General features: G+C 39.0%; 1 protein-coding gene across 2 annotated transcripts in view; it reads left to right on the plus strand.

The window, feature by feature from the left end:
* scube1 (signal peptide, CUB domain, EGF-like 1) overlaps positions 1 to 19,667 on the plus strand; it is a 64,784-nt gene that overhangs the window by 21,215 nt on the left and 23,902 nt on the right. Inside the window, exons 4-7 of one of the 2 annotated variants that reach the window (XM_084111687.1) lie at positions 206 to 340; positions 10,896 to 11,021; positions 12,467 to 12,583; positions 18,639 to 18,728. In XM_084111687.1, the coding sequence (XP_083967813.1) occupies positions 206 to 340; positions 10,896 to 11,021; positions 12,467 to 12,583; positions 18,639 to 18,728 (468 nt within the window). The remainder of the gene's footprint in view (positions 1 to 205; positions 341 to 10,895; positions 11,022 to 12,466; positions 12,584 to 18,638; positions 18,729 to 19,667) is intronic. The other variant, XM_084111688.1, reaches the window with a different exon arrangement.

Raw genomic sequence — 19,667 nt, forward strand, 5'->3', positions numbered from 1 at the left:
ATTTAATAAACATTCTTCGGTAGCCGCAGAGAGGAAACCAAGGAAAATCATCTCCGGATAAACAAACACTGTTGCAAATACCTGAGCTGAGCCGGCTTTGGTTACGCAGAGAGAGACGGAGAATGATGGTTTTGCCCAGATCCTTGTGCTTGAATGCCTGTGTTTGTGTGCCTTGTAATGACCGTGTGTGTTTGTGTCTCTCTAGATGTGGACGAATGTATGGACAACAACGGCGGCTGTCAGCAAATCTGCGTCAACACTATGGGCAGTTATGAGTGCCAGTGCAAAAACGGGTTCTTCCTGAGTGACAACCAGCACACCTGCATCCACCGCTCGGACGGTGAGTCTCGTCCTGCTAATGCTGCGCGCTGTCCTGGCCAGCAGTGACCGACACAAACCAGACATTTCGTTTTTTAGCTTGTGTTTGAAGTTTTATTGTTGCAGTCAAATCTCATTGGTCTAAAATCACGCCCGGCTTGTGAATAAATGTGTGCCAAAAACTGTTCAAGTACTGAATAAAATAAAAAACTTTAAAAAGGGAGAAACAATTTCTTTAAAGCTAATTAATTTATTATATTATATTATATTATATTATATTATATTATATTATATTATATTATATTATATTATATTATATTATATTATATTATATTATATTATATTATATATAAAGGAGCTGCAAGTTAATACATAAATAGATAAAAAATATAACTTGATATTAACTTTTAGGACTTTTTTATTTAAAAGAAAAAGAGAAAAAACATTAAAGTTAAAACTTACAGTAACTTATGTTTGGTCACTAAATTAAGATATTAAGTAATTTTTTTATTATATTTTATACACTTTAAGCTGCAAAATGTATAAATGCATTATATAGCTTTTCCTAGGTATATCCTTCTATCATATGCATTTTGAGTTGTGTACTTTATTAAAAGTGATCCAGTCCCATACTAAAAGTTGTGATTTACGTCTGTCATTTTGTCACATTTGCAGAAGAATAACTCTCTGCTGGAAGCTTGTCGTGTCCTGTTAAGCCATTTTCTTCTTCTGATTATGTGTCCATGTGTACTCTGTCATTCTCACTGTGGGTTCAGAACAGCATCTCACTTCTGACTGACTTCTGACAGTCTTGACCCTGGACAGAGCTGAGGGTCAGAGGTGGAAGTTGAAGGCTTGAACGCACAGGCGGCCAGTGGGCATGTCTTTGTGTGTGGATGGTGCATGCATGCAGTTTAAATGCATGGTAAAGTCAGTCATGACGTATGTGTGTGTGTAGATCATGCGACCCTCTTGTGCTTTCTCATTCCGCCTGTCAGAATTAACTAATGATGCTTCTTCATGTCGAGGCGGACACATTCCCACACACTACGCAAATCTGAGCAATTTGCACACAAAGTCATGAATGAGAGTGGGTTGCTTCGTAATCGCATCTTTGATGTCCCTCACAATCATGTGTGGAATGTGGAGAGGAGTGTACGGCCCCCTCCTTTTTATCCTCTCCTACTTTTTTAGGCTATTTTTTCATAGGCTCTCTGATCTTTAGGATGTGTTCATATGAATGTGTGTGTGTGTACGCAGTGTATATATATAAATGAGTATGTGCTGAGTAGTATGTCCATATAAATGGACTGTTATAATGGATAACTGTTTTAAAAAGTGATTTTTCACTATTATTTACAACAGGATTTGCATTTTCATGGGTTTAAATAAAAGTTTTTTTGTTATAAGAGACAATAAAAACAACTTTGTTCATCAAAACCACTCCTTGCATGGCAAAAAATTAACTTGATTTTCAAAAGTCAACGAATTTGCGACAGCTGTATTGTATAATTCATTACATGTAACATGTAATTTATTTAAGCCACAAAATAAACTTAATTCCATAAAATAAGTATAATGAACTACACAAAAAGCATTTCAAACGTCTCCAGCACATTTTATAATTACCCAAAATCAAACATTCACCCCTCACGCATGTTATCATGTCTGTCAAAAACCTAGGCTGGCTGTCGGTTGAAATATTAGAACTAAAAACATGGACATAACACACTCATGGACATCAATCACTTCACTGAATAAATAATTATTACCTTACGATCCGTTTTAAAATCCACATCATTTGTATATCACGGCATCGATGTCTGTCAAAAAATAACGTGCACAATACGGGGTAATATATATGAAAAGGGGTCCAGCGAGTCACGTATTTCCTGGGAAACCCACACTAACGGATGTTTTGAATATGTCATCACTTTCCGAGAAGAGGGAGAAAATTTCGGCCTGAGCTGCTTCAACATGATGTCTGTCGGAGACCATAACGTACATAATACATAACGCACGTGAGTATAAAATTGTTCTTCACTTGCTGAAATTGAATCGGAATGATCAGGGAACTTAGTCAAATACTTCACACTGCATGCTAAAGAGAATAAATGCCAATCCCAAAATTATTTTCAAGAATTTTATAGTCTTGACTGATCTTTTTTCATAATTGCTCACTTTCCCTATTTACATTTCACTGGGAGAAGATCAGAGAGAGAGGAAAATGATAGAGCCAGTCAGGAGTTGGACAGAAAAATATAGATTTTGAGAGGAGGGGTACAGAAATGCTCCATATTTGTTTTTGGTGAATCTCTGCTCCTGCATGTAGTATTTTTACTTCAAAAGCAAAACTTCAGTAAATACTCTAGTAGTGTATGTTTTTATGTGAGTGAGTGTGTGGTGCATTTGTGTACTTGTCTGTAAACAATCTAAATGGTTGTTTTTGTGGATAGCTAACTGATGTGCTGTGGCAGTCCTGGATGGCTCCGCACGCTACACACACACACACACACACACACACACACACACACACACACACACACACACACACACACACACACACACACACACACTGCTCTATATACCCACTGTAAACAGAAAGATGAATCGGATACTTGCCACTGGAAAGACTGGGTATCTTATTCAATTATGAATTTTATGAGGAATACTGTTCTCCTCAAAGTCGTCAGCTAGCTTTTAGTATGTTTTTATTTAGTGTTTTATTTTACTATTTATAGTTTATTTATTTATATTGTTTATTTTGTACTATTTAAATTAAGCTATCTGACATACAGATATTTACATACTTTACATAAGACAAAATAATCCTACAATAGTAAAAAAAAGAAAAGAAATTACTCGTACACAATTACAAAAGGCTGTAAACAGTTTGGCGTAAAGTAAAATCAGAGTTTGCCAGATCAAGAAAATATGCAGACAGTAGCTGGGTTTCCACCCACATATTAAATTCTGAATGGATATGGCAAGATGATAATAATAATAATAATAATAATTTAAAAAATAATAATAATAATACATTTTATTCATTTTAATTTTTTTATATTATGTAATATTTACTATTATTTTACTATTTTTATTATTTATTATTAAATTATTATTAATTTATTATTTTATATTATTTTTTAAATTATATAAAAATGATACAATTAAATTGTATAATTAATAAAAATACATTTATAACATAATAATTTTAATTAAGAAATTTACTTGCAATTTCAATTGGTGCCATTAATGGTGCAGAAATGACACGCTGTACCTTTAAGCCCGCGTACAGTTTTCCTCATCTGCCTTAGTCTCACAGACACACTGATTACAAACAGGCAAGCTTTCACACGTTTAATCTCACCCTAAATGAACCTCTCACCTTCCTTCATCACCCTCACTCATCAATAGTGTGTGTTTGGGTATCTGTGTGTGAATGTGTGTATGTTTCTTGTTTACAGTTAGTCTGTCACCAGTATGGCCCATTGGTTCATGCCTAAGGCTTATGTATACGTGTGTGAGTGTGTGTGTATGAGAGAGAGAGAGAGAGAGAGAGAGAGAGAGAGATGTGTGGTGTTGTGTGTTTACAATTCTTCACTCACCAGTACGTCCTACCGGCCTGAGTCTAGCGCAGTGTTGTGTGTGTGTGTAGTGTTGTATGTGTGTAGTGTTGTGTGTGTGTGTGTGTGTGAGAGACATTGGCGCCGTCTGTCTGCTGTGGAAAACTAGAGCTCTATAAGAGGCCATGTTCCTTTGACTAAGGCTTCTGTCAGTTCTATTGACCTGTGTGGGTCACTGTTACTGTAATGCCCATAACAGTTCATATAGTTAATGAAAGTTTTACGGCAGTTGTTAGGTCTATTTATACATATGCATGAATAATCATATGCAATGAGCATCTGCATAAAATCTAAAAGCAATCTGTCTATTTGTCTATCTCTCTGTCTGTCTGTCTGTCCATACGTCATCCATCTGTCTGTCTGTCCGTCTCTCTGTTTGTCTATCTATCAGTCAGTCAGTCAGTCTGTCTGTCTATCTCTCTATCCTTCTGTCTATCCATCCATCTACCTATCTATCCTTGTCTATTCATCCTTGTGTCTATCCATCCATCAGTCCGTCTATCTATCAGTCAGTCAGTCTGTCTGTCTATCTCTCTATCCTTCTGTCTATCCATCAGTCAGTCTGTATATCCGTCTGCCTGCCTGTATCCATCCATGCCTCAATCTGTCTATCAGATGTGTCTATCCATCCTTATGTCTATCCATCCATCAATCTGTCTATCTGCCAGTGAATCTATCTGTCTGTCTATCCATCTGTAAATCTATTTATCTACCTGTCTGTCTACCCACCCCTTAGTCTGTCTATCCGTATGCCTATCTCTCCATCCATCAATCTGTCTATCCCTCTATCTGTCCATCCATCGGTCTGTCTGTCTCAGTGAGAGTTGAAATAGTAAGTACACACACAGAAGGAAACAATAAAGCTTGATGGCTATGAGTCGTCAGGGATGTGTTTCCATTATCGTTATTTTTTCTTCACTATTCTTTTTTTATAGTTGTGTCTCAAACATTCCTGGGAAAGATTGACTATTGTTTCTTTGGAACCCTGTTTAGTTTACACAGTTATAAACTGAGTTTCTGCTCCAAATGGCCCAGTGCCACTGATAGAGTCAGAGCAGCCTAACCTAGTGGATGTAAACCCTTCACTTTCTGTCATCTCTGTTCCCACTCTGGATGGAAATTAAATCTGGATTATTACAGTATCAGTCCCCCTCATTTGCTTGCATTTTATTTAGTTTATTTCTTATTTTTTTCTCTGGAACGTTCCGTCCCCGTGTTCTTCTGGCCCGAGCTGTCCAGTTTGAAAATGAAGCCTTGGCGCCTGATGGGATTTTAAATATGGCACAAAATGTCACCTCATGTTGTGAAAATAATAACCTTGTAAATTCTTTTTCAACCGCTGATATCCTGGCGATTGTTGGTGGGTTGTAAATTAGGACTTTACTTTTTTCTGCCCGGCCAAATCGGCTTCTCTGGACTCAGAAAGGTAGAAGTAACCAATGGGTTTGGCAGTGTAGTGTGAATGAATCAGAACCTTTCCTAAATATTTAAAGGAATAATTCACCCAAAACTGAAAATCCTTTCGTTATTTACTCCCGTTGTCGTTCCAAATCTGCATGCTGTTATTTTTCCCATAAAACAAGAGGAGAAATTTTGAAATTGAACTGTACATAGTGACCACATCTGTCAAGCTCACAAAAAGACAAAAAAGTCCTATAAAATAACATACAATGTGTGCATATATGTAAGTGATTCCCGCCTATTCTGTGTGACATGACGGTCTTCAGGTCTACCTACCTGTCTCTCTGTCTCGTTCTTTCTCTCTCTCTTTCTGTCGGGAGAAAATCATTAATGCATTGGCTCACCCCGGCGCCACCCCTACAGTTCAGACGCTGGTGGAGAAATGCAGGCTGATGATTTATGAGCACATGAGAGGAATACGACCCAAACTCACATGCACACACACACACACACACACACACACACACACACACACTACAGTCCTTTTTACACATTCTGTACACACTGACAGAGACATCTTCATCTTCACACAAGCATTATATTCTGGTAAGATTAGAGTAAGACCTCTCTTAAAGGGGACATTTTTAAACAAGTGATGTTCTTTTGAACTTTTTATTCATCAAAGAATCCTGAAAAAAATGTCTCATAGTTTCCTCAAAAATATTAAGCAATACAGCCTTTTTCAACATTGACAGTTGAGCACCAATTCTGAAGGAGCATTTCTGAAGGTTACACTGAAGACTTGAAGAATGGCTGCTTGCATTACAGGAATACATTACATTTCACAAGTACATTAAAATAGAAAACAGTTGTATTTCACAATATTACTGTTTTACTTCATTTTTGATCAAATAAATGGTGGTGAGCATAATGAGATTTCTTTCAAAAACATTGCAAAATCTTATACCGACCTCAGCATTTTCAAAATCTCTCTTCACCTTCTTTTATTCTCTCACTTTCTGTCCTGTGAAGGATAACAGAATTGAGAGAAAAAACAGTAAAGATAAACACTGCTGATTGACCATTAGGTGGCAAATGTGTTTATTTGGATTGTGTGAGGAAAGGAAGTGAGCAAAACGAATCCACTGTACACGCGCACACACACACACATGTAAGTGTAAGTAAAGTGTCTCAGACCTTTCACTTGCACATGGCCACCCGCTCCTGTCCCGAGTCCCCAGCAAACATCCTGCTCAGACGGTGGAATCCCGCAGGGTCACGGCAGAGGTCAAAGGGCATTAGCATGTGCGTATTTTTGCTTGTAGTCCTAGAGATGATGTTTTTTTGTGTGTGTGTGTTTTTTTTTTTACATAAAAATGGTGATGAGTGACGACTTACTACTCTTTAAATAAAGAGTTTTGAGTAGCATGTTGGAAAACTACCTTCTCTGGGCCAGTTTTAGGGTGGAAGAACTTTGACTGAACTGTACGAAACACACACACTCGCTTACAAACACATGCACATATACTGCTGAGGTGCTGACAGCCAGTGGGCACTGAAGGTCTTGCCCACCGTCTTCCGCTGGTTATAAATACTGTGATTAAATATTAGCTTTTCGGCTGAAGTAACCTTCATGAGCTGCTGCGTTTCCTCTTTTGCTCTGTTTTTATAGTTTTCGTTATGTCTTTTCCCTTACAGTTTAAGATGTAGTTTGACTGTGGCAGGTGGAGTCATGTTGGGAAGAGGGATGGACTGGCTATAAGGAGAACCGGAACTTTTCCCTTGACTTGCGGGCCAGCTGTCAAAACTTGTTTAAATATACAAAGCAAACGTTTTGAAGCCGACTCATTTAAAGGGACTTCTCACCCCAAAAGGGTGGATCATATTTTTTTTTATTCTGTCATTATGCCTTCTAAAAAGTGGAAAAAGCACCATAAAAGGATCAAAAATCATCCATATGTCATCCATATAAGTCTTCTAAAGTCACAGCTTTGTGTACAGAATCAAATTTAAGTCACTTTTCACTGAGAATCTGCTGCAATTGGAGCATTGAGTTTGTGAACTGTATCAGTTTAGTTTGTGTATCATATAATATTGTATATTAATTGAAGAATCATTTATAAAATCCTTGATTTTACTTTTTGATCACATGACTCCTTAACATACCGTTCATTCATTCATTCAGTCGTTCATTCAAAAACCAGTCATTCAAAATATAATCGATATGGTAGAATGTTGTATAACTAAAACATATCTAATATATAATAATAATATGTATTTAAAAAATTCTCTAAAAAAGTATTACAGCTGGCTATGAACTGGAGCAGATGATAGGCTGTATTTGTATTTGTATTTTTTGTTCCAGTCCATCCCTGGTTGGTAGAAGTGTGCAAGATTAGAGGTGTCCTGATACATGTCCAGCTCTGTTTTTTTTTTCTTTTCTTTTTTTTTCAGATTCTCTTTCTCCCACTTTTGCTATCTGACTCTTTCCTCACTGAAGAAAACAGCTGCGTTATGTCAGAATAGAGGCGTAAAGGCTAAAGTGTGTATGTTTGCCTCAGTTTATGATCACCAGCTATTTGTAAACCTTTATGCTGAGGGAGAGACAGAAGTAGAGAGAGAATAGAAACGCACATAGACACCGGGATACTGTCTCTTTCTCCAGTCACAGTGACATCAATAAGGGTCACTGGGTTAGCCGGGGAAGGTTCCAGAAAAAGGCCCACTTTAATGTTAACCGTAATTAATAAGCTTGTGTGTGTGTGTGTGTGTGTGAGAGAGAGAGAGAGAGAGAGAACTTGTGACGAGCTGTTAAGAAAGCTTGTGTTTGAAGAAGAGATTGGGGAGGGTTTTTTGGAAAAGGCTGTTTTCAGTTGAAGGACATCAATGGTTGCTGGTGAAAAAAGAGCCTCATTGAAATTCATGGCTTAGTACCTATAGCATTGTGCATTTGGAGAGAGATTGAAAGTCTGACAGATTTCAATTAAAATGGCATTTACAAGAGATGGGAAAAAAGGGGGCCTGAGGCCGTGTTTGTGTATGCACTCATATATAGTTAACTGGTTTTTACTCAAATTCATTTGTTACATAAAATGACAGACGTGTCAAACTTTGCCAAACGTGCCAAGATTTTAATGTAACCTTGGAGAACAGATACATCACTTCCTGTTAGCAAGGTGTCATATTGTAATCATTTTTATAATTAATAATATTAGTCACAGTTGTTTTTTTCTGCAAAAGTTGCTCATGTTCTGAACTCTTAATTTCTAAAGATCGAGGAATTTTGAGTTAACATTGACCCCTTGAATACAGTTAACATGCTAACAGTTAACATGCTGAACAATTTTACACATCAGAAGCAAGCTAAATCATATTCGGAGCCACTGGGCTAAAACAAAACTTTTCCACCCTTATAAAGAGTTGTTGGATATGGGGGCCATCTTAAGAGGTCTTTATTTCAAATTTATCCACATTATGTTGACGTTCAGAGCTTCAAAGACAGATTCCATCCTATTCTCTCCATCTATGGACATATGAGACCGTTTTGTCGGGCCAGAAGAAACGCCGGGTTAAGCTGTACTGTAATTGGTGCATAAATTATTATACCTTAGACTTTAAAAGGTGGCTTCTCTTTTGACATTGCATTTGGGGTTTTAGAGCACTTATTTTAAGTGGTGGGTTTATGAGTAACAGAGCACATGCACACACAGAGTGTATACTGATATTAAACACACGTATGTGCATGAGCCTGCTGTCTTTTTCTCTCACAAGCACTCACTTAAAATTTCCAATAATTGCCATTTTCTGTTGCATATTTCCTAAGTGCTGCTGTGGATGTACACAAATGGAGGAATGACAGTCTGAGGTGAAAGAGGTCAATATTTTGTTTCCTTTCCTGTCTGTGTTCTTGTGACAGCTGGATGGCATATTTAAAACTTTATCCGGGCAGAAGGTCTTATTTTATCTCCAGCACTTCCAGTTAAAACCCTATCAAACCCTGTGCAGCCCAATCAAGTCTCTCACTATATTAGTCTGCCAATCACTGACATAGAGTAATGGTGTTTAAAATGTTCCATAGTGCTTCACACTCTCACACCGTTGGGTGAGAATTGTGGCAGATCTCTTTGTCGTTTAAAGGTTTGATGACCTCTCCAGAGTCCACGTTAATTAGGCACATCAAGGTGTCCTCTGGGACACCGACAGAAAAGCAGCCTACTTTAGGCTCTGTCCTGAGAGCACTTAGCGCTTCTGAAGAGGCTACAGCGGGGGCAGAGATGCAAGAACCCGCCATGTTTCCACGGAGACTTGCTTTTGTGTACATACACATTCTTTGCTCATTGTTTGGCCTGAAGATGAGGAGGATGTCCATTAGAGAAGCCCAACAGTTCCTTTCTGTCATTCCTTGTCTGGCTCTTTTTTTTCCGGGCTTTTATGTTATCATTTTGTTTAGGAAACTTGGAGGATTCACTCAGGACGGCGAGAGATGTTGTGTTAGATAACCGTTATACTCTACTTATGAGATCAGAGGAAAAGGATTTCCTGAATTGAACATTCTGTCAGTTTATGCAATGTCATGTCGTTCCAAAAACCTGCATGATTTTCTGCCGTAAAACGCAGATTTATATAAATATATCTGTATACAAACTATATATATATATATATATAGTTTGTATACAGATATATATATATATATATATATATATATACTAGTAATATAGTACATAAAATATGTTTGTGTATATATATATATATATATATATATATATATATATATATATACTGCTCATATTTCCTTGCAATTACATTTAATCAGAGTTTTCAATCTTTAAAAAGACAGAAAAACATAATTAAATTGTTGAGCCTTGAGCTGAACTGAACAACCAAATCATTCTGATTTATGAACTGGATCAGGCGACTCACTGAAATTAGAACTGTTCATTCATGATACATTGCCCTATTTATAAGAGTAATGACTTAAATGGTTTATTTTCACTTTTAGTCGACATATGCTGTCAGAAGATTTGGAATATAGTGCACAGATTGAATGGACCTCTTTTTTACGATACTTTTTACTTACACATTCAAGCCGCCCACGCCATATTGGAACAGTCAACGTCGTATAATTTTATAATAAATAATAATTTGAATAATAATAATAATTGCATTGGAAAAAATCGATATGTACTTCATAATTTCACTTTTTGTCTTCCTTGGAAGAAAGAAAGTCATAAGGGTTTAGAACGATATGAGGGTGAGTAAATGATGACAGGAGGAGAGATTTTGCAATCTCAGAAGAAAATAGGATTGTAGATGTTTGCTGAGCATGTTGTCCGTGGAGAGAGTCTTTGTGTGCGCTTCCACGGGTCAGTCGGTGTCAGTGTTGTTCTCTGTGTGAAAAAAAGGTCCTGTGGCAGAAACATTAAACTAATTTACACCACTCATAAAAATCACACGCTCATCTCCAGGAGCCTGCCAGAGGAGTGTTTGTAATGGGAGATTACATGACTGTAACTCAGGTTTCTCTCTTTCTCTCTTTCTTTCTTTTGCTAGATGGGATGAACTGTATGAATAAGGAACATGGCTGTGCCCATATCTGCAGAGAGACTCCCAAAGGTGGTGTGGCGTGTGAGTGCCGTCCAGGATTTGAGCTGGAGGAAAATCAACGTGACTGCAAATGTATGTACCAACTTAGCAAAATAATCATATTAATATCATTGCTCCCTCTATCTCTCAGACTCCTAAAATTTTAATATGTGCTTCGTTAGTTATGTAACCCCTAACCAGAATATATATGTGACATGACACGACTGGATGTGAGTGTACATCATTTTAAATCATTTGTCAAAAATACTACTAATTTCTTCAGGTGTAAAACTTTTGGTCACACTTTAGATTAGGGTCCAATTCTCAATATTAACCAACTATTACCTACGACTTTTGCCTCAATACACTCATAATTACTGTTAATTAATAGTTAGTAAGGTAGTTGTTAAGTTTAGGAATTGTGTAGGGTTACGGGATGTAGAATATGATCATGCAGAATAAGGCATTATTATGTGCTTTATAAGTACTAATAAACAGCCAATATATATCCTAGTATTATGCATGCTAATAAGCAACTAGTTAATAGTGAGAATTGGACCCTAAACTAAAGTGATCCCAAACTTTTTAGTAAAGTAAAAAATTCAACTTGATGTACATTTAAAATGGCCACATTATAATTATAATTAATGTAGCTACAAATTATAATGTCATCATGTATGTGTATTGATCTCATTCAAGTTAACAACACTTGTTTAGATTCTTTTCAAGTGGTTTGAAAAATCCCTTAGTTTTTCCTTATGACCACAAGTGGCTTCTGAATATCCATCTCAAAGAAAAACGGCTGGTGGCATCAAAGCTAAACAACAGGTTTACAGATTGATTTTAGTCTGTCCTCTAATACTGATCTCTCCTTAAACAAACCACCTTGGCCACTGATCTGTCAAGGACTTATAAGTTATAGTGCTGTGGCTCTGGCCTGAACATCTGGAGAACTTTCATCTACGATTCGTCATTCTTCTATTTTTAATACTTGTGGGAAAACCGAGGACCAAAGTCCTTCAAACTCCTATTCGTCCAAGTATTGTACAATGTATTAGATGTGGAGTATCTGGACAGTCTCTTTGTCCAACCAAAGGCCTTTGACATCCACAAAAGATATTGGATGTGAAGCCTATTTATTTTGCTACACTACACGGTTCTTTATTGGCATTAATGGTTCCATAAAGAACCTTTAACATCCATAGAACACAAAAGGTTCTTTATAGTGGAAAAAGGTTCTTAAATGATGTTCATAAAAAAGAACTGTTCGCTGAAGGGTTCTTTAGGGAACCTTCTATAGCACCCCCCCTCCCCCTCCCCCCTTAAATTAAGTAAAATCAATTTGGATGTTTAAGTCAATTCAACTTAAATTACATTAAACTCATTTTGCTTAACTTGAGTTAAAGTTTGTAAAACATATGTTGTTATAACTTATTGATCATATAATTTTTTACAGTGTATGTGTACCTTGATTAAGGGGTGTCCATGGCGGAACACTTTTCTTTTTAGCCCTCCTCACAGTTCTTGTGTGTTGCCAGTGACATGTAACTATGGAAATGGTGGTTGCCAACACTCGTGCGATGACACCGACGTGGGGCCTGTGTGTGGATGTCATCAGAAATATGCCCTGCATTCGGACAGCAAGACCTGCATTGGTAAGTCACTCTCTCTCATACATACACACACACACACACACACACACACGCACTGCCTGGTCTTTTATATATACGTTTAGCTTTTCTAGCGAAATTCTTCATGGAAACCTCAGCCTTGTCGTATTTACACAATGAGCGCGAGGTGAGTGAGCTTTACCAGGGTTATAAGTGCAGGGCTGTGTCTGACAGATTGGACAGAATGTTTGTTGAAGATGTTTTTGTAGGCCGGTTGAATGGTCCATATCACGGTTTCCGCTTTGAGGGTCCCGGTACACTGCGGTCAGAGAGTGCATTGGGTTCTGGCACGGCGAACCCCAAAGATTGGCCTCACGTCTCAGAGACGAACACCCCACACTCCTGCCCATGTGGCATCCAGGAACGAACTGCTTCCATGCGGTTCAGGGATCTATAAATGTACGCACGTCAATTGTAGCGTCTTCCACTCATGAAGCAAAACTTTAAAGGGATAGTTTGCTCAAAGATGAAAATTCTGTCATCATTTACTCACCCTCATATTGTGCCAAACCCGTATGACTTTCTGTCTTCCGTGATACACAAAAGGAGATTTGCACGTCTCTTTTCTATACAATGAAAATAATTGGAAGCTGTTGAGCTACAAACAGAGAAGCACCATAGTGCTATTTGCACAATAGTCTCAAATCTCATTTGTGTTCACAAATGAATCTGATGTGATCTTGGTGTGGGGTTAATGCTCCATATTTGAATGTGGAGTGAAGTGTAATCAGCCAGAATTTTATTTTTATCTGTGCATCCCTACTTTTTTGCATATTTTGTAGCTTGACAGACACTTTCATTATATGGAAAAGAGAAGTGTATATTTGGCTAAAACAATTAAGGGCTGCAAAAATGCATTTATTGGTTTGACGTCAGTGATAACGGTGGGAAAAGAAAACTCATGTTTCTCATCTACAAACCCCAGCCCATGAAAGCATTAAATCCTTGTGGTACAGGGATGGCAGTAGTTTCCAGTGCTTGCTTTAGCAGTTAGTGGCTAATTCAATGATGGAAAAGCCCATTAGCTGTGACACTCGGGGAGTGACACAGCTAATTTGGTCATTCATCTTCTCTTCTGGCTTTCATGCTCTCATTCTCTCACACACACGCAGCTCTGTGTGACTATTAGGGCAGAAAATGAGACTTCTGATGTATCTTGCTCTAGCAAACGTGCATAAGCCAGAGAAAAGGGTGGGTTGGGTGAGAGAGAGATGTGTGTGCTTGTGTCGGTTTGGGAAGATGTGCTTGATGATGGAAATTTCATCGCTGAACTCTCCGTGTGCAAAACACATTCATCATTCTGATAATGGTGGAAAAGCCAACCAGTCGGCACATGGAGTTCTGCCATATTTGCCGAAAGGGAAAACTTTATGCGCCATGCGGGTATGGCTGCATCCAGGGGCAATACTTCAGAAATGAAGAAGAAAAGGGTTTTTCTTTCTTTCTCAACTCACTCTTTCTTTTTGAAATTCGGGAAGACAAATGATCCACTGCAGGTAAGTTTCATTTTTATGCTTGTTTTCTTAGGGTGAACCTCATGGCCTCTGCAATGTTTGACCGGCTTTTACAATCTGTTATGCCAGCATGTGTGCTTGAGTTAAGGAAAACCTTCCAAAGAGCATCTTTTTTTTAATGTCATTTGGCTCTCATGAGTCTTTGCTGTCTCCTCAAACTCCTCCAACTGAAGGCCAGCTACCACAGCATTAGCCGATACAAAGTTTCTTTCAGTTACGAGAGTACATATACCCTAAATTTAACATTTAGATCCGTTGGTATCATTACTCAGGGTGTGTGTAAGCATAAAACCTTCCAGACAGGGTGTATGCACATGAACTGGGACTGAAACGTTGTAAATGTGGGGATAGAGACTTTGTAGTTGGCAGGTGGGTTTAGTGGGCTCACATGGGCTTGTGAGCCAGTGAAGGGTCATCAGTCATGTGAAGCGCACAGGAAACACATTTACACTCCATGTTACATGAGTTTTACCGCACTGCGGTGTGGCCAATCAGATCCTCACACCCAGGCCAAGAAATTCCAGTGGCTATAGTGACGTCAGATGTATATTTAAAGGCACGGGATGTAATTTTTGCCACTAGAGGTCGCATATTCAGAACAATAACAAAGGCCTAGCTTAATGATGCTGTGAAGTAACGTGGAATGACGGGAGTTGTCGTCTTCACCTCCACTGCCGATGGAGTGTTTTCTGTTGGTAAAAGTTATCCAAACAGTTGCTCACCTAATCAAACACATGAAAGATCAGCGTCTCTGTCCAGTCGAAGTTTATCGCAAAGCTCTCTCCATCTAGGAAATGCCACGCCGATACTGATCCTTGTTTTATTTCTCCTCTTGTCCCAAACTCTTATTGGGTCATTTGATTCACCCGTACGTTTACGTTTATAGGAGTTTTCTTTGGCGACAGAACCTGCTGCAAATGATAATAAATCGACTGTGCGAAACAACAACAGAGTGGCGTGCTAAACGAGTAGACGCTACAGCGATACTTCCGCATTTATTCATGAGACTCACTGTGTTTCCATGTTTTCTACGGCAGTAAAAGCGGAAACCGGGGATAACGCGGACTTGGCGCCATTGGCAGGCGACACAATGACACGGGACGTTACACTGGTTAAACTTCTCTGACTTCACTGGCGAATTTCTCTGTATTTAAACATTGTTGGAAACATTTGTGATATATAACACTGTGCTAGTGGTTTTCGGATATTTTAATGCAAAAATCGTACATATTGTGCCTTTAAAGGGGCAATTTTCTAATGTTGTGCCTATCTGTAAGTCGTTTTGGAATCGTGGCATGGATGCAAAAGCTTATAATTTATAGTCATACATGGTTGATTTGTTTGCAATCTAAAATGTCCAATAACAGGTAGTTTACCAAGGTAAAATAAGTACTTTTCGGCTTGTTATGTGATCTCAAAATGGCGGTGCTCATGAGGTGACCCACTTTGTGTAGAATACAGAAACTTTTATTATGCTACTGTTTTGTCTTTAATGTACAACTACATAAGATGAACTCAAATCATTCAGTTGAAACAATTTTTTCTTATGCTACTGTAGATTTTGTTTTAATGAAGTACACATTTATAGGGGTAGTTCACCCCAAAATTAAAATGGTCTCCTTTACTTACCATCATGTCATTACAAACCTATAAGATATTTTGAAGAATGTTTTTGTTTTAGACACCATTGGCTTTTATTGTATGAGAAGAAAATACACTTTAAAAAATATATATCTTCTTTAGTTTTCTGAAGAAAGTCATTTCTTCTTTTCTGAAGAATGTCATTAAGAAATGACAAGAGTGTGAGTAAATGATGACACAATATAGATTTTTTGGTGAACTATCCCTTTAATAGTTGTCATATACCATCATTTAAATGAATATGAAACTGTTAAGCAGCTTTATTTTGTATGACTGTGTCCTGACCAATCATGTTTTGCGTTACACTGTCAACTGACACAGTACACGCACATTTCCCCTGACCACAGAAACATAAACGCAAAAGTTTGTTTTGTTGTACCTGCTGATTGCCGTACACTGGATTGGTTCGCCTCTCTCTGGCAGCTTAGAGCCCGGAGCCAAACTCTATCCCGTCAAACTCAATCAACTCTTCCTTTCCAGCCTCCACGGAGCGACACCAAACGGCCGCGGGGACCAGACGAGGAGTGTAGAGACTGCTCCCACCTCATCCCTGTCTCCCTCCTCCTTTCTTCCTCTTCTCTCTCTCTGTCTCTCTGGACCCTCGCTGTGGTCTGTGTGTCTAGCTGTGCTGTGTGGGTCTGGTCTTTCACTGTGTTTAGCGCTCCTTTAGGATCCCCCTTTCGCTCCTGTGTATGGCGTGTCTCATGGGCTCCCTGCTCTTCCTCCTGCTTCTCTGGTGAAAGTTACTGATTGCCTGTCTTGTCTGCAATTTAAAGAGTGATTCTGACTGGAATAAAGTGGTTTATTAGCAAATCTACTAACGAATGCAAGAAAGAAAGGGTAAAACGGGTTAAACACACCTCTCAATTGCAGCCTGATCAACGGGAGAGTCCCCACCAATCAGAAAACAACATCCCCTCTGGCCAGCCAATCTGTACACCAGTCCCGCCCCCTGCCTGACCTCTCTGAAATCAGCCAGCCAATGGCATCTTCTCGTTCTTGTCCCCCACAACAAGCATGAACCAACCCTGTCTGCAACCCTGAATAAAAAGAGTCACTAAACAATGCCTAACTGGCCTCCTCTCCACTCTCATCTGTCACTCTTTTTTCATTTAGAGCGTCCTTTTCTCCTCCTCATGCCAGTTGCATGTTTTCCTGTTGCCCTGCACTATCGCTTTCTTCTTTTACTCTTATCAGCTCACTTCCTGTCCTCTCACACTAACGCACGAGCTGTCATTCGCCTGCATGATTTTGTCCGTGTGAAATATCGTTCTTTTTCATAGTTTTTCCTTCTTAATTGGTTAAAAACATTAATAGTAACCCCTGTGCTTTTTATGGTTACTGTAGTCACATTAGAGGTAGTGGATTATTGATTATTTTCTCCTTTGCTTATTTATTTATTTATTTATTTAATTTCTCTGTGACATCGCACTCACTCCAACCTCTGATTGGTGGAGTCCTCTAAAGAGGCCAGTCAGAGCCAAGTCTGTATACATGCAAATCATAAACACAGAAATAGACAGATTTATGTAAACACGCACATTCAATGTTTTTCTAGTGTCCTCCAGTGACTAAAGAGGGGAGGACAAACATACTTTCAGTGCCTGATGTTAAAGGGAGTGTTCACCCAAATATAAAAAATCATTTACTTAGCCTCATGTCATTCAAAACCTGTATGTCTTTCTTGTGTGTAACACAAAAGGAAATGTTATGAAGAATGTTCATGCTGATTTTTTATTCCACACAATGAAAGTAAATGGGGATAAATGCAGTCAAGCTCCAAAAATTACAAACAAGCACCATAAAATTAGTTGCCAGTCTAAATTTTGACTATGTACATTAAAATATGGCACATCATCAAATATGGCATTTTGACACACCATATTAGAATGAGTGCAAACACAAATGCCTTGAGGTTGAGCAAATGATGACAGAACTGTAATTTTTAGGTGAACTGTCCCTTTAAGGCAAGCATCCACACCCTGATTGGCCCTCCACCCATTCAGGATTGGCTCCTTTTGTCCCAGAACCCTGCCCCTTCCTCTCTAACACCAATTCTGTGCTTGTATCTGCATGCTCAGAAGCCATTACCCTCCTCACAACACTCGCCTGGCAATTCCCTACGCTCGGAAAGTGGTTTTCTGCATTTACTCGACTGTCCAAGCCAGTTGTAATGTGTTCCATAGACAAACAGGCAACCAGCGCTGCCCCAGACTCTGTCATTCATCCACCTCTCGGCATGTCCCACCTTCCTCTCATGGACCCCACCATGAGACCTCCATCCTTCTCTTGTCATCTTCCTTTCAGCTCAATCTTTGTCACGGAGTGTTTTTTTATTTTTGTGTCCTGTTTTGTCATCATCTCATTATCATGCAGTTTGTCTTTTGACTTGTATCCATCCTTCCCCTTCTTCTTTTTCTGTATCCCTTGTCTCTCTCTCTCTCTCTCCCTCCTCCACTGCTCGTCCTCTCTGTTACTGCGGTAAACAAGTGGCTGTTTGATATGGAAGACGAACTACAACGGAAACAGCGTCTTATTGTCAATCTCTGCCCCTCCCGTCCAATCCCTGTCCCCCTTTTGTTAAGCTCCTCCCACGTCCCCATGTTCGTTTCCCCCCTATTTCGGGAGATCTTGATATTCTTTTATTTATCTGTTTGTTCATGTGATTAACACTCTAACAGGGTTATTTGCGCTTCTTCATGGCTTTACGCCTCTTGGCTTTGGTTTGGGCTCAAACGCCAAGGTGGTCAGGCAGCCCGCGTCCAGGCGTCCACGTGTCGCCAGAGGCGGGTCGGCCTGTAGCGGGGCTGTCTGTGCGGGCGATGGACATTGGGCTGCACATTAACCTACTCCTCCCTGTTTGTCCCCTGTCACTTGTGTTTTAGAGAAAGATGAGGCTGCAATTGAGAGCTCTGAATTCAATACCACGTCAGTAGCTGATGTGGACAAGCGGGTGAAACGTCGTCTACTTATGGGTAACTCTTTTCTTCCTCTTTCTATGTGTTGCCATGGCGCTTGTGCTTCTACCCCCTCGTTTCTTTCTGTCCTTTAGTTTGTTTGAGTTGCTTTCCTTTCCTTTGCCCTTCCCCCTGAGGTCACTCGTTCGATATTTCTGTGTCTGACCCTCCTACAAATTAGAGCAATGTCCCTTCAAACATGACAAGGTTCCTTTTGCACTCTCCTTAAACTGTCTTCAACGCCGCCGCCTCTTCTCTTTGACAAAAACAACACAACTAACAACTGACCGCTTCCATCCACTCCCATTTCCAAAGACGGAAACAAAAACAACACTGGATTGCTCTACACTGGATGATAAACCGATCCCCGCTTTTCCAATCGAACATTTCACTGTATGACTTCAACTGTAGCTGTAATTTTAGACAGTGATTAGTTGAACTGGAGGAACATTTGTGGGCTGAATACTGAAAAAATAATGGCCAGATAATTTTATGGAGGAAGAATGACATGAGAGTTGGTCCAGAGCGTTTCCACATCATAGGAGGCTGTGGGCTGTGGTGAACCACCGCTGAAGATGCCTGACATCATTTTTACGCTCTATTAATAGTATGTGTTCTTAAAAATTAAATATCGGCATTTATCATCTGCCCACATTTATCTTGTCATCTCTTCTCCATAAACGTAGTGTCTGTAAATTTGCTCACCATTAGAAATGTTTTTATTTTCAATGCTCCCCCTCTTTTAAAGTCAACATGAAATGCCAAACCTGTTTTACTTTCGTAATGTAACATTGTTTCCAATTGAACAAGATTCAATGAGAAAAATGAAGGGTTTGATTTTGTCAAATGGGAATTTACTTGTCATGAGAAAATGGGTGTTACATACCAAAATGGACACAAAAAGAAATAAATATATATATATACGCAATCATTCGGAAGTAACAAGGTATTACATTT

This window comes from Abramis brama (genome assembly GCF_963993115.1).
Source record: "Abramis brama genome assembly, chromosome: 4".
Taxonomy (NCBI): Eukaryota; Metazoa; Chordata; class Actinopteri; order Cypriniformes; family Leuciscidae; genus Abramis; species Abramis brama.